The sequence below is a fragment of the Monopterus albus genome, unplaced genomic scaffold, assembly GCF_001952655.1.
Source record: "Monopterus albus unplaced genomic scaffold, M_albus_1.0 scaffold19.1, whole genome shotgun sequence".
Lineage (NCBI taxonomy): Eukaryota > Metazoa > Chordata > Actinopteri > Synbranchiformes > Synbranchidae > Monopterus > Monopterus albus.
The window spans coordinates 1,333,191-1,360,919 of record NW_018127899.1 but is presented as its reverse complement, the minus strand read 5'-3'; the positions used below and the strand labels follow the sequence as shown (position 1 = coordinate 1,360,919).

General features: G+C 42.0%; 1 protein-coding gene across 9 annotated transcripts in view; it reads left to right on the top strand.

Annotated features, from left to right (window-relative positions):
- Nucleotides 1-27,729, top strand: part of LOC109956477 (alpha-1,3-mannosyl-glycoprotein 4-beta-N-acetylglucosaminyltransferase C) — a 98,954-nt gene that overhangs the window by 55,802 nt on the left and 15,423 nt on the right. For 3 of the 9 annotated variants that reach the window (XM_020593621.1, XM_020593620.1, XM_020593622.1), the window contains 2 exons: nt 939-1,016; nt 8,922-9,128. The exons of 2 other annotated variants lie outside the window; for them this stretch is intronic. In XM_020593621.1, coding sequence (XP_020449277.1) covers nt 8,996-9,128 — 133 coding nt within the window. In that variant the 5' untranslated portion in view covers nt 939-1,016; nt 8,922-8,995. Of the gene's footprint in view, nt 1-519; nt 668-938; nt 1,017-6,834; nt 7,453-8,921; nt 9,129-27,729 lie in introns of those variants that run through there. 4 more of the 9 variants (XM_020593628.1, XM_020593629.1, XM_020593623.1 and 1 more) reach the window with 3 other exon arrangements.

The following is a 27,729-nucleotide window of genomic DNA, read 5'->3' as shown; positions in this document are numbered from 1 at the left end:
TCTGCACGGTGGCGATAGCACCGCAGGAATGGATAGCCTATTATCCACCACTGTGTGTTGGTAGTAATGGTGAGGGAGAGGGCATCCCATCTGTTATGGTGATGATGCATTTTGAATGGCTAGTGCCTATTATATATCACTGGATGATAATGGCAGGAGAGTGCCTCTTCTGGGTTACGGTCATGATGCCAAGGAAATGGCAAAAAGGTCAGTGCAGAATATACAGAGTGCGTCGCTGTGGCTTTATGATGATGGATTGAAGGGAGTGTCTGGGTTTTTCTCTCACCCTCTTGTAATAATGGTGGCCCAGCCCATGTGTTCAAAGAGCATGAATATCCAGGAAAGACAATGAGGAGAGTGTGTGTGTGTGTGTGTGTGTGTGTGTGTATACACGTGGTTGCATCTGTGTGCATATGACAAACAAGATCCACGCTGCAGAAAGAGAGCCTTAGTTAGCTGTCTGCTTGTCGCTTCGATGCTCCTGTGATGTATGTTTATGGCCCATCATCTCTAGCCAATTACCCTGCCTCAGTGTGGGGGCGCCGCGCCGTCCCATCACAGCCGTCAGTGTCTGAGTGTGGAGAGAAATGCCGACAGTTAACGTTCCTGGATATCCCTGGCAATGCACTGTTTTCCTTAGGGAGGCTCTGGAGATTCATCTTCAAAAGTAAGCTACTGGATAGCAGAGTCTGCCGAGTTTACAGCTGCCTTGGGAATTGGAGGCTTGTTTACTGCGTGTTTGTGTGGGTTGTGTATGAGTGCAACGTGGGTGCTATAAGTTAGTACAGTATGTGTGCAAACTTTGTAAATCTCATGCCTCCCATGGACGATATGGGCTATCAGTTCCATTTGATACGGTTATGGTTAATGCTGTAAATGATGATTAACATCATAAAAATAACCTTTGCATGTCGGCTCTTTGTGCTTCCCACATACAGCTGAGGCAGACCTGTTCACGTATCCCGTCCAGATCGAGCCGCAGACTTTCTCCCACAAAATCATCTGAGTTTTACAAGGTAATCTTTGTCTCTCTTCTTTTCGCTTCTGCATGTGAAGAATGTTACACTGGGCTCATTGTGTTCAAGAGTATTTGCCTCAAATACCTTTTTCATAAAACATTCTCCCGTAGAGACTTAACATTAGAAAAGGTAAACCAAATCAAAATCGCAGCTGAACAGCCATGAAAACTAATTTGAGTTTAGCAGGGAGTCATTTTTAACCCTGTTGGTACTGGTGAGGAGTGTGACTATATCTCAGGCAATCCATTAACTTCATGATTGGATCATTTCTCTGTGAAACGTAGAAGGCAGAGTGGCAAGACAATGATCTTTATTTGTAATTTTTCACCCCCTTTCTGCCTCCATATTCACACACTGTGACAGATTGAAACTGCAAAGCTGTGTTTGTGTTGGCTAGATGAAGGAACGCTCCTGCCCAGAGGGTTTATCAGAGAGAGAAAATATTGACCGCCAACAGTTGCACTTTGATGGTGTTATTGCTTTTCACACTTGTGTGATACAGACAGCAGTCACCAAGCACAACAATTGTAAACCTGCAGCCATATTGATGGTCACATTGCTCTTCTATCCAGGGCAGCATATCCAGCTGATGGTGTTTACTTTTTATCTTATTTCACCAAAGTATTAGAACAGGGGGAGAAAAAAGGAAGCTGAGACCTGAGCCCAAACCTAGAAGGACCTCTAAATTTCCTCCTAAATTGAGACTATAATATGGCAACAGATAGTGTGTGGGTTGTCTGTGTGTGTGTGAGACTCTCCTTCAATATGCTGCAGCATTTCACTTGGTCAGCCAGCCTCTGTGATTATTGGACAGCACCCAGTTGAAGTCAATTCATCACCTCAACATGAGTGGGTAGCTCTGAGATATCGGCCATCACTGCAGCCGAACATGGCTTTCTCATATTGTTAGTAGAAATTCACCAATATAATATTTCAGTGTTTACCTGTTGCTGAAAATCAAAAATCAGATTGTTTTTCAGTGGATGCGTATTGTGATATTATCATTTGTTGTTATTTTAATGTTCTTGTGCAAATTTCTTTTATTCCAAACAAAACTGTAGTTAAAAATTAACTAATCAGCAAATTAGCAATCGTGTTTTTTAATTTAGTTATGTTGGGTGTTATACCAGTTTATTTTGTATGTGACTTACTGTAGCATACATTTCACTTATTTCAATCTTGAGTGAGTCTTGGCTGTCTGATGCTTTTGTACCAATAACAAGACAATTTGGGCTAAACACGCTGTACTTATATGAAATATTTTACTTAATTAAAGGAGGCAGATGACATTGTGAATACTTTATGAGGAAGAATTTTGCATTGCCAATACATCAGTACTGGAAAAGCCTAACATTAGGAGTAATACTGAAATATTAACATTGATATAGGTTTTGTAGTGATTTGTATTTCTACACTTCATAAAGCTGTTTCTGCACTTTCATCAGATTTCGGTGCCATTGAAAGCTCTCAACAGCTGAACAAACTGGACAAACCTGCTGCGGCGGCTTCATTTTTCTACCTTTAATTTTCTAACCTTTAACATTTTTAAGTGGCGCGCTCCGGTGAACGAGACGTTTGACATTCTGAACTGCAAGGACTTGAGACAGCTTAAATCAGGCAATCCTCCACATTCTCATCTGCTTCAATGGCATGCCAGCTTGGCCATACATTAAAGATTCATGCAAACAGCTGTTCTTTCGACAGGACTGCACGACACCAATCAAGGATGTGTCCTTAGATTTCAAATTAAAAAAAAGCTAAAGAAGCTGGGTTAACAGTGCAGGCTACTGTATGGCGCTAGGAAATTTACAATTGCTTGTCACAAAATGCAGCTAAAAATGAAAGAAATGCAAGGCAAGTTCATTTGTATAGTTCATTTTATATTGAAGCGTCTAGGTTTACTTTTTTCAGAAGGGGCCTGGATAAGTGTGGTTTTAAGTGATGCTGGAAAGATGCCTGAGAGAAGTCAGTTACAGTATAAAACAAATCCACTGCCAAAGAGCTACACTTTAAAAAGCTTGTAGGCAAATTTGCTATAGTCCTCAGAACACAGTAATTAAACCATATTGGTGGCAACGGGATGAGTTAATAAGTTGATAGGTTTCACATTAACATATAAAACACTGACCTAAATCAGCATGGTGAACACAGCAATCAGAAGGCTTGGCCCATATTAAAAAAAAGGAGCTGATAATAAATGCTGTTCCCCTACAGCTGTGCAGCCACTGAAGGTAGAGGCTGAATTATGCTTGGTTGGTAAGAGGTACATATTCATGGCAAAAGCTGCCGTCATTGTCTCCCCCTCTTATTTCCACATGCACTCTGACTCTCCTCTTTACTCTTATGTTTGCCCTGTCTCATTTTAACCATCTCTCATGGATCCTGGTGTACTCCTCCTCTGCTCCCCTGCTGTACTGTACTGCTGCAAAGGAGGGCTTCATTAAATAGCTCGTGTGCTGCACTGAAACACTATATTAAACATACAAATCACAAAGTGTGTGTGTGTGTGTGTGTGTGTGTGTGTGTGTGTGTGTTCTCACAAAAACACAGTACATGATCTTTAAGAGTATAAGATAATAACTACAAATGAGAGTCTGTGACCTCCTCACTGACCATTTGAATGGTAATGTGACAGGCTGATTGCCAATTTACAGCCCACACAAGAGCACTGCCCCACTGAGTAATGACAAACACAAGCCAGCTCAAACCAAATGCTATTTGCCATTTTTCCCCTACTCGTCAAAATTATACTCAATCACAGCATCCGGATTTAAAAAAAAAAAAAAAAAAAAGAAAGACTGAGAACAGCAGTAGCTGAAATGAAAAGACCGTTTTTACCCATCAGCACAAAGTCACACCTCACTCAGAGCCACCCGCCATGCTAAATATCGCAGTGGCCAGGTATTCCTGTTGGATGTCGCAGTAATAAGCAGATGATCCCTTTTAGAAATAACATCTGGTTGTGCTTTTCTAACGGCGAGGCTCCATCACCACCTGTCACTGCTCGTTCATCAGCAAGTGTTAGCATGCATCCAGTGTAACTGCTCTCACTCTTTACGCACCGTTTTTCACTGTACGAGCTGGACAAATACACCACAATATAACCGCAGTAGTTAAGTACTTGTTCTGTGTGTCCACCTTGCAAGTGACTTGACAAATGGATGATAAAGGCTGGTCAGCTAGAAAACATTCAAGGATTCTGAAGAGGTTATGAGCAGCAGCTACTGTTGTGTGGGAGAACACCTGTTTTTCATACTGAGGAGTGGTGGATGCTGTGAGGGTTTCTTAATTATCCATTAAGCCTTTTTCCTATTATCTGAAATTATCAGAGATTCACCGATTGCAAGTTTCTCAGTCAGTTCCAATTTTAGGTCTGACCGGCCGATTGCGATTTTCTTTCTGAGAACTATAGTTGACAGCTTAGACATTTTTGTAACTTTTCTTTCATGAAAAATTTGATTGTATTAACAATAAAATACTGTATTAAAGGTGTAAACAAGTGCAATATTTGTACTCCTCCAAATATGAGCAGGTGCAACAGGTCACAGAAACAGAAGAATGTCTGTTACTACTGAGCAAACAGTTTTTTTTTGAAGCGTGTGTAGTTCATATTTGCCATTTTACAACAGGTTGGATACGCTGTACATATACATGCATTTCATGTGTAGCCAGTAGCTCCCTCGTTGTGCGCTGTTTGTTGGACGTAGTTTTCCCTCCTCCAAGGTGTTTCTGTAGCTCATCTGTGTGTTTTTGTCCACCAAGCCCTTCCCATGTGCGAATGAACATGCGCCCAGTAACAGAAACGTGCACAAGATGCTGCATGCTTCACACGTTATGCTTTTGGTCTGTGCCACTGCGTGAGTGATGTGGACTGTCGTGCTTCTAAATCTGACTGGCACAGAATCGGAAATCAGAGACCAGCCAATCACTCTGAGCTTCCTAGTTCTTTGCCGATTAGATCAAGGCTGATCACTCTGAAAACGAGGTGTTTCCGATCTATCGGCGCATCTCTATAAATCAAGTTAACTTGACAGATCTCTTAGCATTTCATGCTTTTTGAACTACCAAAGCATTCTTACATTTTTCCAAAATTCAATGACAGAACAAGACGACTCATCAAAACCCCTTCATTGCAAAGGTTTTCTAATTAATTTTAAACTGTACCAGGGGATTCCAAGAACACAATATGCTCTGTGGTTTGGCAGCATTGTCTACATTTATCATTGCAAACCAAACTTGCCTCTAAATCTTAAGATTCTTTTTTTGTTCAGTTAATAATAAAAATCCACTCTTAAATGTTGTATTAAAGTTTTCCTTGTGTTCACAAATTCCCAGTGAAGCTATTAAACTTTTATGAAATATTGTCTGTTGTCAGTTGGACCCATTAACCCTCAGCATTCAGTTTTGGGGGCAGTAATTCAGAACCTGTGACTAAGGATTCTGTCTATATACATTACCCACATTCAATATCTACATAGAGAAAAATCCATCATCTACAGTGCAGCGATAGTTTTGCAAATGTAGCCTCACAGTCCTGTGTTGTGTAGCTGATAATCTGAACAATGGGACACGCTGCTACTTTCTCACCTCACTACCTCACACTATTCTTTTTTGCAAGGCCGTTTAAACAATTTTACACTGAAAGTGAAGAAGAAGAAACATAAGTATGGAAATTGGGCACAACAGAAAATTATTTGCAACATTTCATCACCAAATAAATATTTCACAAGTCTGGAGGTACAGAGATGTGTAAAGCTTCCCCTGAATTGTTGGCTTGGCACTACCTTTGGTTTACACCCACATGTGATTTTTCTCCAAGCTGGAAACCCACTCAGCATTCTGTATTTCTGAGAGGAGACTCACAGTGGCGACCCCACAGGGGTCTGATTCCCACCGATGCTTGTGGACTTACAGTAACGTTTTGCCCCAGTGTCAGGGAAGAGGAGAGGAGAAGCAGAGAATGAGTGAAGACTATGAGCTTAATGTAGATCTGTCATCAGCTGGCTGCAGATCAAAAGAGCAGCACTGGCAGGCGGAGCACAGAATCCACCGGAGCCTCTTCTCTCTGCCAAGCTCCAGCTTCTCTGAGGTAGACAAGCACAGAGGGGCCTGGCTCCAGGCAAGGACTGTGTGTATCTGCTTTTTATGTGTGTGTATTTTGAGGGCGGCGAGGTGTGGGCACGTGCACAATGTCTCAAGGCAAAGGATTTGGCAGTTTGAAAATGTCACCAGAATCCCAGAAAAACAAAAACAAGAAGAGAAAGGAGAAAGTGTGATGAACAGACACGTCTGCTCCAGGAGGTGTGGGATTTAGAGAATATGGAAGGTGGCATCGTCTTCCTGGAGCACGGGACTGGGAGGGGTGAAAACAATGGCACAAAGACGGAGAGCTGCTGGCCTTCTGACCATACACCTCAGCGTACAACTGTTAAGCGGGTTCAAGGAAGGATCTAAATTGTTGTCTTCTGAGGTTTGTAAGTGCTGTATATTTTTCCACTCTTGATACTAGCATGACGGCTGAACGTGCTGGTTCACTGTGCAACTCTCAAAAAAACTATGTCATTTTGAAATGAGCCAAGGTTGTTTTGTGCCTACCTTTACTAGTGCACTTTGTAATCAGGCTGAATATTAAATATTTAATCTTTTCTTCTAAAGCCATCGCTCAAATCTACAAAAATTGGCCAGATATGTACAAACACACACACACAATAACAAAAGCTTCAGTGAAAAATGATATGCAGGTTATAGTAATTTTGCCCAGTCCTTTTTGTTGTTTGGGCATTTGATAACATGCTAAGAGTGATTCTCATTGCAGAACAAGCAGAAGAGATGCCCCAGATCTGAGGATTCCAATCTTTTCATCACTATCACAGCGGTCAGAAGTGGGACTGATGGCTTTTGAAATCAAAAATTACAAACTGTCATTGGTCTCAAGAATTTCAGTGACTCATCATGGAGAAACTCCACTTTACTGTGGTTGGGTTTGTTTTGTTTTAGTGGCCTAACAGTAAAAGATCATTCAGTGTTTTCAGAGAACAAAGTGCTTTATGTGTGTTATCACCCAGGAGCTGCAAGGAGATGTTGGTGCAGGCACCAGGTGTACAGAGTGCTACTCTGTAGTAGTGCTCTGGAGTTGGCACCCTGACTCCGATGTGGTTAGGCTAGAAATTAAATGTAATTAAACACTGCATCTGCATGAAATCAGACCAGGATCTTAACACAACATATTCATAGAAATGTTTATAAATGCTGTGGCCACTACATTACAGAATCTGATATTTTGGGAACAAATGAAACACGTTGTTAATGAATATTTTACTGATAAATTCAGCAGCAACATGCAGCATTGGCAACTTGTCAGATACATTAATTAAAAACATTTCCTCATTATGCTAAATAAGTCTGGTTGACTTCAAAAACATATTTGTAGTTGTAAATTTGCTGTGTATGAACATATTTTCTAAGAAACAAGTTTCCTGATGCAGAACTGGAGCCAAACAATACACTATTTGTCAAACTGGACCACTGCCTCAAATGAATAAAACTGAGGTCTGTGTCTATTTATGATGCTAAGTAAACTGCAATTTTCTCCTATTTCTTTCACACAGCATGCCTCGATTAACTGGCAACATAATAAGGCAGGGTCACCGGTGGCTTGCTGAAATCACAGGAATGCACACTTTAAAAAAAAATCTCTAGCAACGTTACAGCAGTAGGCAGCAGATATTAAGAGGTAAAACCTCCTCTGACAACTAAGGTATCAGGAGTGCCCACTACCTACACTATATGTTTATATCAACAGGCCAAAGTGTTTCTGCTGTGTTAAGAAATCACAACTTCACCTTGACAATCTGGCCCCAAGTCTCAGTGTACAGGAAGAAGAATGTGATCAAGTGAAGTTGCACAACATCTCTCTTCTGATGTGCTTTCTTTGTGTTTGTGTGGTATTGAGTGTTTGTGTGTGTGCATGTTTTTGGGACTGTGTACGTTCTCACATTTACTCAAACTCAATGTCAAACCTATTTTCAAACCACTGATTCAGCTAGTTGTAGAGATATACAGTGCTGCTGCCAGTGCTAACCTTTAGAGATTATGGCGACATTAAAAGCTGCATATGGCGTTCGGGAAGACCCAACCGCTGGGCGCCTCATCTGATGCAAATGTCCTCTCTCACCTCTATCAGCAAAAGTAATTACGGCAAACCACTGTGACATCTCAGGCTGTGCAAGAGAGGGGACGAGTACCTAGTATAGGTCACAGAAATGCACCCATCTCTCTGGGTAAGGAGGAGACAATTATCTTTTCATGCAGAGAGGCGGCGTTGCGGGAGGAGCCCCCCACCCCTCAAACTGAAGTGTCTTTTGTGCCAGCAGTCTTGAGGGACTCAGCCAAGAAACCGACACTGCTGTTGGCATGTTTGAGGCTAAAGAAATGTCTCAGTATAGCTGTGCCGCCTCTCTCCATTAATATGTAGTTACACATGTGTTTGGTCTAGACTTTTAAAGTTTTTTTTCCCTAGTCGTTGCACACATGGTGTACGAATGTAAATTAACAGCGTCTCCGCTACAACAGTCAGCACGTCAGTTGATTAAATGTCTGAGCAGAAGAATATGTCTGTTAATGGACACCTCACTGTCTTGGAATAATACATTTCCACTGTGCTAGTTTTAGATCTTTTTTTTTTTTACTAGTGATCAAACAGAGTGTGCACTTTTGATTAAACTGCATTGTAACACAAGAGCATTCACTTATGAAACAGATCTCAGTACTTGTTGAAATCTGCCTGTATGTTTAAGCTGTGTGACTTGGATAAAATCCCTTCCTGTTTGTCAGGCTGGAAGTAACCAGAATCCTTTTTCCCATTCCAACACGTTTGCCTTGTTGATGTGTTTTTGTTTTCAGTGCTGGGGTCCTTGTAGCCCCACAGCTAACCCTGCTGTTCAGACTCAGTGGTCTGCGCTGGCCCAGAGCGGCTTATGATAACCTCTAAACCCCTGGCGCTCACGGCTGGCTTAGCTCTGCTGAACAAGTCAACTGGGCTTTGTGCCCAACAGAGTCGACCTACACGAGTGTCATCTGACCCTGCAGTGAGATCCCCTGCATCACAGGGTGAGACCCACCACATTATCCAGTGCACTCCTGAGACAAGAGGGCACGACACAAAGGCTGTCCCGTGTTCATCGACCTTTTAGCAATGGCTACACAGAAATCCAAGTAAATGTAAATGCATGAAAATCCATCCAGTTTTATTTTTAGTGCAATGACAGTGTGGGCAACTTTTTAAGGTTTGCATTCATTTTCCACTTGGAATATCTTCAGTACATACCAAGAACATGATGCAGTTATTCAGCCACAGCATCTCGTTGCTGTTTATGTAAACAGACACACCAAGACATTTGGGTCACCTTCCTCTGTTAGCCATGGATTACAACCTTACTATGAAAAAATATAATCAGACAAATAGCCTGAATCACCAAGTGTGCCTTACTTGGCTTTCAGATAGAAAGCAGCTCACACTGCGCTTGCCACTGGGTTCAGTACATAGCCCCGGCCTGCACCGTACTGGCCGCAGGGCTCAGCGCAGAATAAAATGAGTTTCCATGTTACCCAGGCTCACTTGGAGACTCCCAGGTCAGCAATGAAGACATTGTGCGTCACTACATGGCTTCTATCGCCTTTTATATTTATCCTTTACAGAATGGAAAAAGTGTGACAAGTTTTCTGTATCGACATCATACCTTTTTACATCATTACCTAAATTAGGAGACTAATAGGTCTGTTGATCTACTGAGGGGGACTGACCAAACTGCTCCTCAGCTGCCAGGCACAAAATTTGTTCTGTTCTCTAAAATCCAGTGAATATACCAGAGGGGTCTTTGTACGCTGCTAAACAGACCCAAAATCAAACAAGTAATCCTGGATTTTCTAATGCTGGCTAAAGTTATCCAGATATTTCAGCAGTGGTCAGAAGTGTGACTGATGGCCCCCACCAGAGTTGGCGCTCTTGTGGTCACTGACTGGACTATATGCAGCATATCAACAGCCAAAATCATGATCAGCTGGTTTCTCACCAATTATATGCTACACATATACTGTAAATTCTGCTAATTTGGTCAATTAACCAAAGAAATTAATAAAAGCTGTTACAATTGGCTTAATCACTTAACCCCCCCCTTTTTTTACAAAAATAGTTTCAGAGCGAGGCACACTTTATTATTATTATAATGATTCATTCATTTTCTACCGCTTAGTCCCTGAACGGGGGACACGGGTGGGGCCGGAGCCAATCCCGGCCGGCAATCGGGTGAAGGCGGGGTACACCCTGGACAGGTCGCCAATCCATCGCAGGGCAACCTCCACACAGAAAGGCCCCAGGTGGGGCCCGACCCCGGACCCTTCTCGCTGTGAGGCAACGGCGCTAACCACTGTGCCACCGTGCTGCCCTATTAATGATATTATTATATATTTTAAATTATCTCCAAAACTTTGCTTTTGGTTTTAGCTAATGCTAGTGCTAATGGAGGCAGAAATGCCTAAAGTCTATAAAGGAAAACATCCTTCTCTACTCGTGTCTGTCTGGCTCTACTGTATACTGCAATTTTATTATGGTCAAGTTAGTCACAGAAATGGAAACAGTCTTTATAGATGAGGTATGGCCATAATCAGATTAATAAAGAGTGGATTTTAACGATCCACGATGGGTAAAGTTTTGAACACCCACTTTCTCAGTGTCACAAGTGAACAGAAGTGAGGCTTCTCATATTAAGGCTGTCAACAGTGAATTAAAAACATGCCATATTAATTTTCGCCGTGTAGGTGGGGTGGGAGCGATCAGCTGGTCTGTGCAATTAGTTATTGCACCGAGAGAGGAAAAGAATCACATTCATTATGTGAAAATATGGCCACCATGAAGGAGCCTCTTGAATTGTAATGAAGGAGGTCCCCTTGATAACCATGAATTCACCAATTAAAGTGCTCATAAAACATTTAAATTATGAAATTATGTGCATTTTAATGACTAGTTTTGCCTCAAACACTTGCATTTTCCTTTGGTTTCAAGGAGCTTCTCCGCTTGCAAATGTACTGGAGGAGTAATTAAGATAATTAAAGCTTTTGATGTTTCACATATAATCTAATGCGGAGCAAAAGGGAGAAATGCAAAAGAAAAAGTAATACATTTCAAGACTTTGTCCTCCACTCTTCCCTTCCATTAAAACAGCTCACACTGTCTGAAATTCCATTTAACTGAGGAGAAAAATGAAGGTGCTTCATTTTCGAGAGTTAGTGATTTTTGTCTCCTTTACACATCAGCTCTGTAGATGAATTTTGTCTTGTCAGAAGAAGCTTTCTGTCTCTGGGAATGTATGCAGAGCATACATGTTCTCTTGGCATACAGTTATATCATAAAAACATTTATCACAGAGCTCAACCATGAAAAACAGAGTACATAGCATCTAGGTGCAGAGAGCAGCAGCTGCAACCCACAGGTTTCTCTGTGTACTTTGAGCCCTGAATTTTTGTCCCTGAAATCTTCTTTTTTCCATTCCTACAAAAGACTGAAACATGACAGCTATTTTAAAGCCAGAGGTAATATCTTTGTGGGATCACCTGAATGCATGTGATTGCATTATGCATGATGTACGCGTGAGAAGGAAAGAGGGACGGTGAAAGGAGGCGGGAGAGCTCCCTGGCTGAGCTTTTATCATCTCTAAATGTACCAAAATGAGTCTTGGGGAAAAGGAAGCTGTGTGGCTTTTGAAGAATTAATAAGCCTGTCTCATTTGGATGTGTCTGGCGTCTCGGACAGCCCGTGGAAGCCCCAGTTCCACACTTCCCTGACAGTGCCTTTGATGATCACTGATAACGTAGAGCGACTCCCAGGGAGTGAGGCATCTAACAATGAGAGCAGAGTCAGTGGAGACCGGCTTCACTGATCCTGACTGAGCTTTATTATCTGGCCTCTCTCCAGCAAAGCAGTGCATTAGGTATTCCTGAGACAAAGCATTTGAAACAGAGTGCATGCTCGCTGTTCGCTTATTCTTGTCGAGGAAATCTCATCCTTTGACAAAGGTCACTGGTTTACCCACCTGCTGGGTGCAGACAGTGTCATCTTCACCTGGGTCAGCGTGAGAATTTGTTCAGCTATTTTCACTAAGCTTTAGGTGATATTTTACAGCACTGTCTTGGATGTGATAAGCTTTGTAAGAATTTATTTTGCCTTGAATTTGCTCAACAATCCAAAAAAGGTAATAATATGAGAAAAGGAAATCTAACTTTAATGGGCTGGGGTTTTTTGAAACAATGTCTTGATTTGCAGTCCCTTCGCTCTCTGTTTTGTTCCAATCACATCCACTTTGAGATTTACCACCTGTCTGTTTAGTATTGCATTACTGTAGCATGAGAAAGTAGGAGTGATTAGTGCTACTGTGGAAAAAGCTTCCATCCAGAAAATCTGATGAACTCTGGTGAGTCAGAGGCCCAGAAATGGGCTTCAGCAAACAAAATAATAGAGCAGAGGTGATACAGAAGCAGGTACATAACCATGAGCCCATGCCAGGCAATTTTCTACTCGGCTACTCATAACATACATGAAATGACAAAAAAGCACTGGTTGCCTTTGTTGAGGACAATTTTGTGATTATGGGGTTGATAGATACATTCCACCGTTTGATAGCAGGCACATCTGCCCTTTTCAGGGCTACTCTGAGCAGCTCCTTTTACACCAGTGTCACTCCAAACAGTGCCCCCATATCCTTTCATCCTACAAATATGGTAAGGCAATTACTGGCTTCTGTGTTTGGGGAGGTAAATGGTAGCCAGAGGACACAGTGCAGTATTAGGACTCTCTGAAAATCACAATTTCTTTGGCACAATCAGACTCACAGTGAGGCTTTGAGGTAAGGCTGACAGAGTCCATGTATTCCCATGGGTTGCATGGACTGCTCGAATATTTAAGTGCCTGCTGGCTTCAAACTTCATTGGCTGATGAAAAGTATGAACTACAATGATTTGATTAAATTTTGGAAGATGTGTGTTTGTCTTCATGACTCAAGATCTAAAGTAATTTTAATGCAAAGTATTTCATCTTCTATTAATCTATTCAATTTACTGATCTGTAAATCTATACTCTGCCAAAAATACTAATCAGAACTGTGACGTTGTTTTTCCAAAGTCAGAGCCAATTTACTGATCAAGTCAGACTCTAATCATAGTCATTTCTCATTCTGGTGAAGCATTCTTCACGTTCATTTCACCCTCACCTGAAACATACTTGTAACATCAAAACCAAAATTTGACAAGGACCCCTGGGGAAAGGTAGCCTGTGACCCCGATTTAATATGTTGCCTCAGGCAATTTCTCTGCTGCAATAATGTGCTCTCACTCGCTGATATTTGCAATCTGACAACTGATGCGAAAGCCAAGAAAAAAAAATGCTATACACTGATAGAATGCTGCGAGACATCCATAGGAGAAGGTAGGGGTTTTTCAAGAACAAAAACTTTTTAATTCCCTATAAGACAGGGAATGTACAGCTCAACAAAACTACAGAGCTCCACACTCACTGATTTGAGGAGGTCTGCCGCATAGACTGGTACTCTGGAAACTCTTGCTTAATCGCATGCCATCCTGTGTCTTGATAACCAAGGAGGTTGCTAGCCGGTTTACCAGAGTAACATTGTTAAAATGTGAAACAGCAAGTAAGCCTGAATGAAAGAGTCACGAGCAGGATAGTGACATGAAGTGCAAAATTAGAATTGATTTGCAGAGAAAAGGGGGCTGCAGTCTTGCAGAAGCAGCATCTCCTATGAATTCCTAATCCAGTGGTCTTTGAGGAAATCTCTGTGGCAGAGCAAGTCTCATTACTCTCACAAGCAGGCCTGCAATCTGTAGCAGACTGGACGCTTGACAAGCTTCAGGCTGTGTTAAGATCCTCCGTGATGTTGGCAGGCCACAGGATTTTTGTAAACATGCAGCTCACCAGAGGACATCTGGATACTGAATATGTAGAACAAAGAAAACAATATGAAAGAAAGCACACTATGAAAACTAGGGATCAAGAACATTCATTTTCAGAGTGTTTTTGCTTTCTGCTTTGTCTACATGCTATTTTCTGATTGTTTTAACTACACATTTCAACATGAAATCTGTCTAATGCCGTCTGCTGATGTAGACTAGAGGTATAGGCCCAGCTACTCAGTGGTAAATTGTTTTTTAATCCCCTGTCCTCCATGGTGTTAATTGGACAGCAGGTCCACAACAGCAGACAGAACTCCCTCCACAGGAGCTGTAGTGCAAGGCTACAGGGAGGCTCTGAAATCTAAACTGAAGTGACACTTACTGACTGGGCCAAGGGAAAGGAAAAATGAGCTTTTCCTGAGGAAGGGGAAACCTTTGAATAGGCAGATTGACAGGTTGAGCAGTCAGAGGAGATGGAAAGCACTTGTAGCAGCTCGGACGCTCTGAGGGGTCAGATGCCAGGGCTGGCAGCTTTGCAGGAGTGACGGCGGTTTTCCATTTGACATTCTTGTCAAATGTTTGGCAGCAGGATCTCTCACAACAAACACAGCGGGAAGCTGACGGTTAATCTAATTTCACCAACCCCACGCGCGTGCATGGCCTCAGGGGTGCTTGTTTTGCCATGACAACATGTTAGACTGCATGTAGACAGTAGTCTTAGCTGGTAGGGGTTTGAGGGTAAACCTTAAAAAGAGATTCATTCTTTTTTTTTCATTTTCTACTGCTTAAAAAGAGATATTTAACAAAATACAAAAATCCTCCCGATATCACTCCTGCATGCCAGACTGTGTTGATAGCCTCAAAACACCACAAGCAATACAGCACTGAGAACAGAGGAAAATCATGGCTCATGTCACTTAGAGCAGAATACATCAGAAACAAAGAAAATTAGTGCTGGTGGCAACCTGCCCTCAGAGGATGTGTCAGGTACGACCTTAGTTTGATCCTTCCACAGTCTCAGTATGTAAGAACAGAACTAAAGATGGCAACTGACAAAAAAATGATAGTACTGTAGCCTGTTCGCTTTTTGTGGTTTGTGAAGGAATCGCTTAAATTCCTCTTCAGTGTTTTTTAAGTACGATTTAATTAAAATAACATTGCCATATTCAAGTTAATTCAAATGTCTGTTTTAGTAATACACCTTTTTGCATTTTTCAACCAGATTCTGCACGGTAGTGACCAGAGGTGAAGCCGCAGTATCAGGCCACCAATCAAAGCAGTGAAATCATTAAGGCAGCTCCTCCTTGTTGACCCCAAGGTACTCCCCAGGCTAGATGGATTTATAATCCCTCCAGCATCGCCTGGGTCTACCCTGCTATGTTGTACATACCAGAAAACCTAAAACAAAAAATGCACAGGAAACATTCTAATCAGATACTCGAACCACCTCTACTGGCTTTGCTTCGGACTCCTACATGCTGCAAAGCATAAAGAACAATGATTTAGCTTCTTCAGCTAGTTATCGTTAGTGGAGTTACTAAATGTGCTTAGGTTTGTATTGCATGGAAAGTAAATCAAATGTCAGTTGCAACACAGTTGTCATAACTGGGTCAAATCTGCCCTTGGAGGGAGGGCAGAGGACGCACATAAACAAAGTAATTATGCTTTAGTTGACTTGATTGTCTGCTATTCCAGCAGAACTGCCAGGGGATGTTTGATGAACAGCAATGAGATGTCTGCTCCTGGTTCATTTGATACAACTCTGCCTCACCAGCCTTCACTTTGAAACGAGCTGATAGTAGGAACGGATGTTGCCCTTATAATTTATCAAGCCTCCATTAGGCTGTGTTCTTGACAGGATGCTTCTTGAAACTGCCGCCTTGGCCCTGCTCCAGCAGCAGAAAACATTTTTCAAATACACCTAAGCAGGTAACTGTATGTCTCCTACCTCTTTGGTGTGTGTACAGTTTCGATGTTAAATGTTCAGTGTCAATATAACAGCAAACAGAAGGATAATGGAGGGAAGGGGAATATTTTTCCCTCTCAAAGTAAATTAGTGACCTGTTGATGCACCAATCAAAGACACTAAAAGGAGGGGGGTCTTTAGGCTTGATATTTGTATCTTGTTTGCGAACACTGGAAAAGAGCAGCTCTAATGTATGCGTATTAAATGACTTGGGATCAGAAAAGTTATTGCAGAGAACATATTTTCAATCTACCATATAACACATACTGTTGAGGAATATAAGAATTAATATGCATAACCGATGCACTCACAAAATCCCAGATTGGCATTTTAATGTTCCAATTATCTGCTGAGGGGGAGACAGCTCCCACATGCAGCTGATCTTGCTGAATGTGTATTACTACCAATGTTAAGACTAGATGAAAATTTGGAGGGGTAAAAAAAACAAAATCATGGGAAGTGCTTAATTAATAAATGAAAGACAGCTAGTGCTCAGGGTTTTCATCTTTAGAATCTCAAATTATTATTTGGAAAATCAACCGCTGACACACAGCATGTCAAATCTGAGCAGACTCTTTGCCACAGTTAGCGACTTTTAGTGGTCATCTGGGATCCAAACAGTTTTTCCATTCATTCCAAGTCAAATGAGCTATTACAAAAGCATGGGCTACAACTGAGGCATTTAACAGCACAATTAAATTCCAATGGCCTAGTATCTATTGAGCAATTAACCTTTGCTAAACCAATTATTATTTAGTACGAGATGACAAAAGTTAGGTCCTGGAGGAGCCATGTCCTGTTTTAATAGGCAGTCTTATGCCCTATAAAAGAGGGAAATGTGGGGCCATTTTAGTGTCCTATTAGCCTAGCTCTGCTGAAACACTGCCAACTTGCTTCGGCCATGAGTATTGATTAATGGGCACAGAGCAGTCTCACCATCTGGGTTGGCGAGAAGGCGAGAACAAATGGATGAAAATGGATTTAGCCGACTAGGAAAAGTCGGGGTGTCCAATTTGTTGAGATCTGGTGTAATGAACAGGATGCAGACCAAGGTCCTCAGGTGGTTCACGTAGAGCCTGTAGTAAGGCCTCAGGACCTCTCTCACCCGTTAGGCTTGTGAGCTGTTCTACGGCCTGGCGAGTCCCATCCTGTTGCTATCATGCAAGGTTTCCAAGGTAACTCGCATCAAGTTGCCCAAATCAATTCACACAATCCTGTACTGTTTTCCTTACAATCATTCTGCAAGTTTGACAGTTCACTGTACAACCTGTCTCTTAGCACTGTGTAAATATATAATGCACCGACTGCCATTAGAGCACAATTAGTCATTTAAATGACATTGTAAATGATGTTGTTGATTTGTCACTAGAGGGTCATTTGTCATTTTAGCTGTGACTCCAACAATCTGGACAACGTCCAGCCCGTTATATCCCTCATGGAACATGAAGCAGCTCAGCCATAAATTTATCACAGGCAATGCCATTACCTTTAGCTTGACGGCCCTCAAGCAATGGCAGTGCAATAACAAAGAATAGATTTTATCCCGCATGGAGCCGAGGTTTTCGCTTGTGGCTTTATTTCCTCCTTCCAGCCTCCAAGATAAAGGAGAAAATAAAGCATCCACTGAAGTGTTATACCTACCTTAATGAAAGCTTTTAAACTGATACTGGTATTGACTCAGAAGCCCCAGGAGCCTGCCTGTATATCAGATGCTCTGTCATAAATGAAGATCAACAATCCTGTTAACTTTCTCTTACACTAACCTAAAGGAAAACCAAATCAAGTGCCGCATTGATGAGTCTTATAATTAGATTTTCTGTTGCAATATGATGATTCTCCAGTGAGATAACAGACGAGGTGATGAAACGCCTCAGATGATGCAAATATCGAATCTTATCATGGTCTCTGGCAGCTCACAGCATCTCTTACAAGTATGGGAAGTCACACGCATACTTTAAGGAATGGCTGATTTTGATCCCTGATTCATCTTGTAGATCGATAATGTGCTGACTGATCAACAGCTCACCACTGAGGACCACATGGCAGAGTCAGAGTCTACTTGACATGCATTGTGTGTGAGCTGTCCTCCAGAATATTGATACGAGTGCTCATTTCCTGTGTACCACCAATGCTGTAGTGATGGTATGAGCTGTTAATGAAAAAAAATCAGTGGGGCTTGTCAACTGTCATCATGACCAAATGAGGCAGAAAGAGGGGTGGGAGGAGGGAACTTAATAAAGAACAAATTTCTCTTTTCACAAATATGAGGCCTAATCAGAATGTTTGTAAAAGAGAACTTATGATGCTCATATCGTTCTGAAGAATTAGAACAGAATGCTGTCAACACCAATAGGGAATCCTATCAGTATGTTAATGTGAAACTGCTAAGGCACATATTTCCCTGCCAGCACAAATTACGACATCTAAGCCGGATTAGGACACATCTTTTCGTTACTGTATTAGATTTCCTGACCTCCTTTTCCTTGTGCTCCCATTTTTAGCCTGGCTTGCAGCAGGGCTTTAGATGTGCAACGGTGTGACAAACTGTGCTTTGGAGGACTATGTTTTGATTATTTTTATAGGGAAAAATGTTGTAACCACCTCACACCATTTCCTCTGGTCTGTTAATGTTCCTATCATTATTATCTCTATCTGATGGTCTTATAACTGGCCCCACTGTGGCAGAAGACGCAAATTATCTGCTGGTGCATGTGGGCAGGAAAGATGATGATGCGCTCTAGCCACTCCCCTAAGACCACAACAATTTGCACTCTCTTGGTCAAACCTCTAGTTGCTTTATTAGCATAGACTCATTTGTTTATTAATTATGCATTAATGTCAACCCACTAATGAAGGCAAGGTCAGGACAATGAAAGAAGTTTCCAGGAGCCAGTGTACCCAAAGGAGCTGGAGAATTTCAAGAGATTGAATGCTGAATCATTTCTCACAACTGGCGAGTGGTTGGTGCATCTGAGCGCAGACATCATGGGTTGACGGGTGTGCTTGTTAAAGGCTATGCAGTGCTACTAGGCTCACCCTTATCGCAGGACCTGTTTTTCCATTCTTCCCTTTACCTCCCACCTTCTCTTCTTGCAGTCTCTCCAGCCCTGAGCTCAGAGCCGAGCCGTTGCTGCCAAGCTCTAGCCTGGAAACAGCACGGCTCCCCTCCTCCGTACAACTCTACCCCCTCATTATCGGCCACCATCTGCCCGACCTTAGCCTCACATCACTTCTTTCAACCCAGCAAGCCCATCAACACTCCTCTCTCACTCTGCACTGGCATCGTGGCTCACAAGCCTACCACAGCTGCTATCTCTCTGCAAGTTACACATTTGTCCTCTTTGGCCATGTTTTCTGCTCTGTAATCCCTCTGTCTTGAGGCCATCTTACATGAACAAGATGTGCGTAAGCCACCTCACCAGACACACTGATCTCTCAAGTAGTCTCGAAACATTTTGTCAACACGCTATGATTCTTTGAGAGCTTCTAATCACTACACATACCCTTACTAAGGCTACATACAGTAACGTGAAAAAGAATCTGTATTTTGGAAAGATGGGTCCAAGGAAGTAACAAGCAACCCAAAACTTTCTTAGATTACAGTTTTATAAGTTTGGGTTACCTTAATTTATTATAGCCAAAGAAAGTCTGGGTGAACCTCAAGCACTTCTTTCCATGTAACATGAAAGTCAATTCTAGTCTTCTGAGTTGAAATCTCTGCAGTCCCAAGTATGCCACAGTTGACTGAACTGCTTGGTGTCAGGAGTGCTGATGGCACAGCCAGGCCGGTCTGTCTGTCTTCATCTTGTCTAAGACTTTGTCTGCACAGAGAGCGTACAGGGAGCGCAGGGAGAGAATGGGGGGCTACAGCCGCTCATCTTGACAGATAAACAGGAGTTTGTGTCTGGCAAGCCTAAGATTGTCAGCTCCAATCTCCTCAGAGAATTACAACCAACAGTCAATGCTGGGACACTGACTCAATAGACAGAGTATCAGACCCTGTGCACCAATGAGTGGTAGAAGCTGACTCCTGCATCATGATAGCGCTGATTTATTCATGGCTTAAGCTGAGCAGACACTGTACAGATTCAGTCCGATTTTAGACCAGATTCAGCTGTCCAACTACTTTTAAAGTGGGGCCAAAATTCAGTCATGGTTTGACGTACAGAGTGAGCATAGTCCCAGCGCCCGACTAACCACGCGAACAACCAATCAAATGATCGTCTGAAGTTGGTTCACTACACATGTGGAAGTACACAGATACCAACATAGCAACATGGAACAAACAAGGTATCACAATTTCTGGGCAGAATCAACACGAGACACGAGAACATAGACTGTACACTGCATATATTTATATACTGCTCATGGATGAGGCTAATCCTCGTAGATCCTGATTCGAAGCGCTCTGTGTTTCAGCTGTGAAGCGGCCTCTCCATAAAGGCAGAATGCAAATGTCACTGGCTTTGAGTTAAAGCATAATAATTGTTTTTGTAATTCATGCAAAGGGTGAGTGCCAAGGCATCTGAGCAAATGCTTCATGATTTGAGCGTTTACATTTATGCCTTTATCTAAAGATTGCCTCTTTATCTCTAGCTTTCCCTGTGCCACCTCTTTACCACAGCTGTAGTAGTAGAACAAAGGTTATAACTGCATAAGAATCATCAATATTTAACAAAGAGCCTTCACTGTTGGTACTGTTCTCTCCCAGCTTGTGAGTGCCAAAGACCAGCTTTTGACCTTTATCCTCTGAATGGAGCCCCGGAGGTCACAATGTTGTCTTTGTTAAATGTCAGTAGTTAGTGTCTCAAAGAGATGCCAGCAGTGTGAAGCTGGAAAAAAGCCACCTCTCTGTCATCAAGTACTTCAACCAGGTTGGTATTTCCATTCGTAAAAGGCTCAGGTTCTTGATGTTCTCTAAATCAATTGGAATGAGTTGGCTGCAAGGCCCCTTTGGCATTGAGTGGCATTACTCAGAGATAGGGGAGCTCAGACGTGACGAGCCATATTAACCAGCCAGCTCTCATCCTGATTGGATCATTGCTGTGCTGCTTGTCTGCAGGAGGGAGCCCAGCATCTAATTGAACAGCCTGCCTTTCTGTTGACAAGACTATAATTTCTACATATCACCAAGGAAAACACTTGTCTTGTTTTTCTGCCTGTGCTGAGGTTCTGATGAATACAGGCTAATTTCTCTTGTGGAGACAAGCCTCAGTCACATCAAAGATGAGGACAGGTCTGAGGGCAAAGGGGGCTGGGTAATTGGAGGGGAGCTGAGAACAGGGTTAAGTGGATCAGTGACCGGTTCTTTAGTCTACCCAAATCTCAGATGTCAATCTAATTTAACATTTGAAAGGGGAGTGTGCAACCAGATAGAGAAAGAATGAATTACATCAGATGTCAAGTGGAACATGACAAAATAATCCAGTTCCCTAAGTGTGGAAGGATATTTACAGGATTGTGATTATTAACAGCTCAAAAGCTGGGCTAACAGGATTGGCTCCCTGATAGTTAATACCATTGTCAGCTGGTATTGTGCATTTAACACCAAATGTTTAATTTTATGTAGAAGAGAATCACGCTGCATTGTAGATGTCAAACAAATGGTAATATGTCCGGCGGTGTTTGAGCCTTTTTAACTTGTGATCAACTCAGATAAACCAGTGCCTTCTGAGACACATCATCATATATGTTATGGGTCACTGGGTTATAAATAGCAAAATGATTAGAAGGATCAAAATGGTTGTTGGAGTCCACTAGTGCTTTCCTGTCCATAAAACCATCTCACAACCACTGATATATCATGCTGCCTCATAGGTCTGTGACACACCAAGCTGACATTCAGACATCGGCCACTGTCAGGCCATCAGTGAGCATCTGCCGCCTACTGTCTTTGTGGTGTGTCCCAGCACTGGCACTAGAGTCAGACCCTGTGGATGACTTCTCAGCTGATTCAGCATGTTGAATCGGAGGCAGACCTTGTCGGTAATAGAGACCGCCCTGACTGGCTGTTCAACTTAGCCAATCAATGCACAAAAAGAGACGGTTCAGGAAAGCACCTTCAGTATCGATGATTCCACTCATTTGCGTAGCAAAGTTTCTCATCGTTTTTCACCTCCACAACCTCCTTTCTTGTTCCACAGCCAAAAGAGAACACCAGTGCCATTTGCAACTTCTTATCAGACATTCTCAATTAGAAGCAGATGTAAACAGCAGCTGTGCTGGACAAGAGCTGCTTTGTTTACACTCTGTATATCCGCAGCCTAGGTCTTTGCCTTTCCCCTTCTCAGTGGCGAATACAGATACCACCACCTGCTGGTAGGGAGAGTTATTTCTCACATGCAGGCACACAACATACTGTATGTGCTAGTTGGCCGTTGGCTGTAATCTGTACAGTGTGTTCAAGTACCACTTTTTCAACCCGACTAGGCTAGAAAAACGGCATCCGCCACTGCTGGTTCTTTCATGTCGGCTTGGTGCTTCTCTGCCCTTAGGCGATCCCAAGCCCATACACAGGTTGGTACATGTAAAGCCAGTCTGCTCTGTTTCTAACCGTAAGGCAAAGGCTATTACTACTTTTGCAAATAATGGAATTCCCAACCCTTGTTCATATTTCAGTCATTTGACCAATCTCATTTTTATTGGACTGCAGACAAACACCAAACACTCGTGTTTAAAAGTCAGCTCTGCAGTTTGAATCTGGCACCTATAGCTTTGCTGTCCTGCTGCTGGCCTATTCATTTCATGCCATTTTCACTCATGAAATTGATTGATGTAAAGATGTAAAGATTCAGTGGTTTACATCTGTATTGTTAGGAAAGATTTTAGCTTAATTTTGAATAATGTAGGCTTGTGGAAGATGCATCATCTTCTGTCAAAAAGTCCCACACTTCACAGTGTGAATATCCAGAATTGATACATTCAAAGAAATCCTTGCTTTGTGGCTGTCAGAATCAGAAATAAAAGCTATCAGCCGAATCAGACAACTGTGTCTAAAGCAATGTTTCAATATTTTGTATGCTCCGACTCCCATATGGTGCGTTACTTTTCATCCTGGAGGAGCCTACCATGCATATTATTGTCTTCTATTTTGAGTGACTCCCTGCTGTGCAGTGTGTAGAGTGAAATGTAGGGGTTTCACCAAACGTCTGTGCCCACCTAGGGCCAGTCACACAGCAGCTGTGACTGATAAAGCGGATCCTCTCCACAAGGGAATAGAAATTTGTTCTCTGGTCCTTCTCGACTCTCAACCCACAACTCCTGTCCTGTCCCTGAGGCGCAAACGTCAAACTTCCAAATGCCAACTCAGTCAGGAGTTATTGTCACTATTTCCCTAGTGAAAAATGTCAGATGGGTGGTGATTTTCTGCTTTATGATTTCACAGAAATGGTGACTGTACAGTGTGAGAGAGATACTCTGTCCCAGTTTGATAAGTGGGGCATAATAATGAAAATGGCTTTTTAAAACTTAGGTAAAGCCTCATTTCCACTCTGGCAGGTCAACTGAAACTGCAAAGGATAATGTTTAGTACACTGTTAAAATAATTGTCATCAATTTACTTTCAACCCTCTGCTCTTGATACTATGTTATCTGCAAACTTAGTTTGTTTGCATCTTTTAAGGATCATATAAAATGTACTGAGGCCTCTCACGAACAATGACAACATTCATCATGGACTCTGTCTCTCATATTGTTTATTCGGGATGTATATCAGAGCCAGTGAGAGACAAACGAGACACCGAGCAGGCCATGGCTCGGTGCCCATCGTCACTCTTCCTGAACACAAGGCAATAATCGCCCATGCATCTCCAGTCTGAGCTGAGAATAAAACGAGGTGAGAAAACGAGCACCACTGCTGAGGGAGAAAATGTGAAAGGACGTTCAATGACGCACCTAACAAATTCAGCATCACTGCACTGCACAAAAAATGTACTTTATGAACAGTGAGGTCCAGTGACACTAGGCCAGTAAAGACAACAGCACGGTTTTCTCCTGATGGCCATTGAGGCTGAAGTAGTCTGAGAGTGAGGAAATCAAAGAAGTGAGTACATTGTTTTGACTGTGGGTTGGTGCACAGTGTCAGCATAGAAGCCATTTGTCTTATTTCCTTTTGAGTCATGAACGGACCAGAGGGAAGAGACTTTCTGGATATTTTTAGACTCTCTCTGATGGCTTATTAACTGGACTGGAACACATTAATTCTCTTATAAACGAAATGTCAGCTTTACTCATAAGTCTAAATGAAACAAGCTACTCCTACATTCAACATGACTTTCCTAAGCAGCAAAATATGAACAAAGGAAGTTGCAGTTGCATAAAAAGCTTTTTTGAGAGAGGCTACCTCTATCCAGTTTTTGTGTACACTAAACACTTGGCCCCTGACACTTTCCTAGTTTAAACACAATCTCCCGTGCTGGTTGTCCAGGAACAGCAGAGACTAGGAAGGGTTTCCACCTTGTCTGAGACCACACCACACTGATTACCTTTAAGCTAACTCAAAAAAATCCCTCTGACTTGTATGATTGGATTGCTCAATACTTATTGAGAACCAGACACCAAATTTTTCCTTTTGTAAGGACAATTTCATGCTAAAATCATGTGAAGACACCCCCCGTGGACCTGTCCTCCATTTTCTTTCTGTAAACACTTGAGGATGTAGCACCTTCATTGCCAAGCACAGGGTCAACTCCATGTGCCAAAGACTGTACATACAGTAGAGCTCATGACTATTTTAACAAGGCAAGTTTAGGCTCAACTCACTGGTTACTGTTAATCTTTAATAGGGTCTGCCCCTTTTGTCCAACAGCAGGAAACGGACAACTGATAGGACCCAGTTTGAGAAAGTAGCTGGCCCTCTCCAACTTGATGAATAAGTAAACACATTCAACCAGGCAGAGATGCAATCGACAGGCTTCAAGTCAATAGCAAGTAGATTTGCTTTCTTCTGAAAGCAGCATTGTTTACAAGCTACAGATCACCCCTCAAATTTGATCCATCTCTCGATACGTTTCACTGAGCTTTCACACAGCCTTGCTAAAAATCCAACCACATTCTGTTTCTCCTTTCATCGTGTCCAAGCAGCAGCAGCCTCTGAAGGATGTATTTCATGGTGCAACAAAAAAAGAAATTTAGCTATGCCGGCACCGAGCTTTTGTTTATGAGGTCCCCATAAATATTTTCCATCTAAATTTATGTCAGTTTTAGAGCAGCTTCCTTCTATGGAGACAAACTTGATTTTCTTGAGTTATTGAAATATTCATTGCATACACTTGAGATGTCTTAGTGCTCTGTGTTATTTTCAAAAAGAAGCTGCTTAATGTCAATGCAGCATTGTATAAACTGTCATAGGCCGTGCACCACAAGTTAAAAGGCGCATTTTCTTTACACTAGGTGTTTTTACTGTATTTTTCACAAAGTCCAATCTTTTAAATTACTTGCATGTCAAACAAACAAACAATAATGTTTACCAAATGGCTTTGTTGTACAACATACCCGCTTATTAAAAAGGCATCTCATTAGAGGCACTGAGCAGCCGTTTTACATGAGATTAATTGGGTTTTTTGAAAGCACTTTCTCTTCATTATCATTCTGTCTTGCAAATGGATTCACTGCAAAGGCAATGCATATTCATTTTACAGGGAGCTTGAAAATTGTTCGGAAATGAGCCAAAGGTGGAGCCGGCCTGGTGTGCCGACTTACGCTGAATAATAAACACGAGACTCTGTGCTCTGGAGGTGAGAGAGAGAGAGCAGCTGTGTCTGCGGAGAGTATCTGAAGATCCGCTGAACTCAACTCTGGCCTTCAGTAAAGATGTTGTAGTTAATGGGTTTAAGCCCTCACAGCTAATTAATGTTGTCCAAAATGTATTTCAATCATAATTATTGTGAAACACGTAAATACTGTATAGTCACACAAGTTCAGGCTCCAAATAATGAACAGTGTGTGTGTTTTTACTGCCTATGCAGCACGGGGAAGATTTGGATCCAAGATATATCCTGGGCTACCATTCACTCCAGTGGCATTAATAATGCACACAGGCAACCTTTTATTTAATTCTGATTTGCCATTTCAAAAGGTAGGAGGAAATGTGCAACATACTCTATTAACAGTGTTCTAGTTGTACTTTCATAAATGAGTAGCGATGGTCCTCTCTTTTTTTCCTTTGACATACAATTTTGTATGTGTAATGTGTATATTTCAACTTCAGAGGAGCCCACTTGGTTTGAAAGCCTGCCTGAGGCTGGGAACCAAACAAAAAGTTTTCCTTTTTGCCAAGTTCTGGTCTCTTTTACCTGAGGCAAGATGAAGTACTTCAAAGGCAAAGGGCATCCTTTGTCAGCATCTCAAACCGACAGCAAGAGATCCACCTCGAGACTAATTGTAGACTAGCGCTATTCAATAGAAACAGTCCCTTTGGCTGTGCATCCAAAAACCAGAGACATTTCACTGAGCCGTGATACTCAATTAGACCTTTCATTAACCTTAGCTGAGGTAATGAAGGATGTAACATCAGTAGGAATAAAAGGCTAGCGGAGGAGTTTAAAAAATAATGATAAACATAAAATGTTGACATTCTTGCAGGTAGCAGTCATTACACTGTAGACGTTTAAGAACAATGTTATGCCCTTTCTTGACTTTAGGACAAGTTTTCCTTCAGCCTGATCCCTATTGATTTTCTGAAGGACAAAAGGAAGGAATCAGACCTGGAAATTAGCCAGTGTCATCTTGTGGAGACATTCTTTGTCTTTAGCCCTGAGCATAAATGTCACTGAACAGTAAAACACTCGTTAATTAAACTGTAATTGTGTTACAGTTGGTTCGGTGCCTCATTTAGTTCTATCTGATTATGGCAATAAACTGACGCCAGTTTCCAATACAAGTGACAGAAAAGAGTTACGGAGACACCAAGTCAAAGGTTTTGTGCTATTTTGTTACCACACATCTAATCAAATGATCAGCATCATTTTGCATCACATTATGTTGCACACTGCTTGTGGTCCTGTACAACCACAGTCCTTTAGTGTTGGCCACGTGCAGGTACAATGCTGTAATGCTTCTGTAGGGGGATAACAGAGTTCAGGATTGACAAGTGCTTAATTTAAAAGCATTTAATAAAAAATAAAAAAAATCAGTGGAAGCAGAATTCCACAATTTTTATATATTTTTCAAATTTCATTAGTTGCAAATAGAAGAGAAGGAACTGTAATAGTACAGTTAAGAAACTGCCCGGCTGCAGCATCATTAAAAAGGTATGAAACTGGAATAGGGCTTTTATGAGGACATGAAGTCTCGTTCCTGTCATCACAAATGCCAAAGTGTTTTGCATAACCAAGGTTATAAAATAATAGGATGATGACAGAAAACTCAAGGTCTAAGCAATGACCGCAGGAATCTGCCGAACACTGTGTAATGTCGCTGTGGCACAAACAGGGTCGTTAAGGTTGAGTAAGTACAGACTTAGGTCCCAGAATACCTAATTAATGTACACCATGTGCTCCCGGAGACCCGCAGGAGGCCAGACATGACAAACACAGGCAGGAGCAATGTCCAAGAAATAGGCTGCATCATTCCGTTAGTGGCGGCAGTGGGAACATATACAGTAAAGGTCAGATTTAAAGAGGAAAGTGTCTCATGTCTGTATCAGATTCCAATGCATTCTCAGCATGCTCAAGAGTTAATCATTCATGCATACATCACAGTGGTATCAATGATTCTGTTGGCCCTCTTCATCCATTAAATAGTTTTTTTTTTTTTTTTTTGGGGGGGCTGAGGGGGGGGTGCCCAACC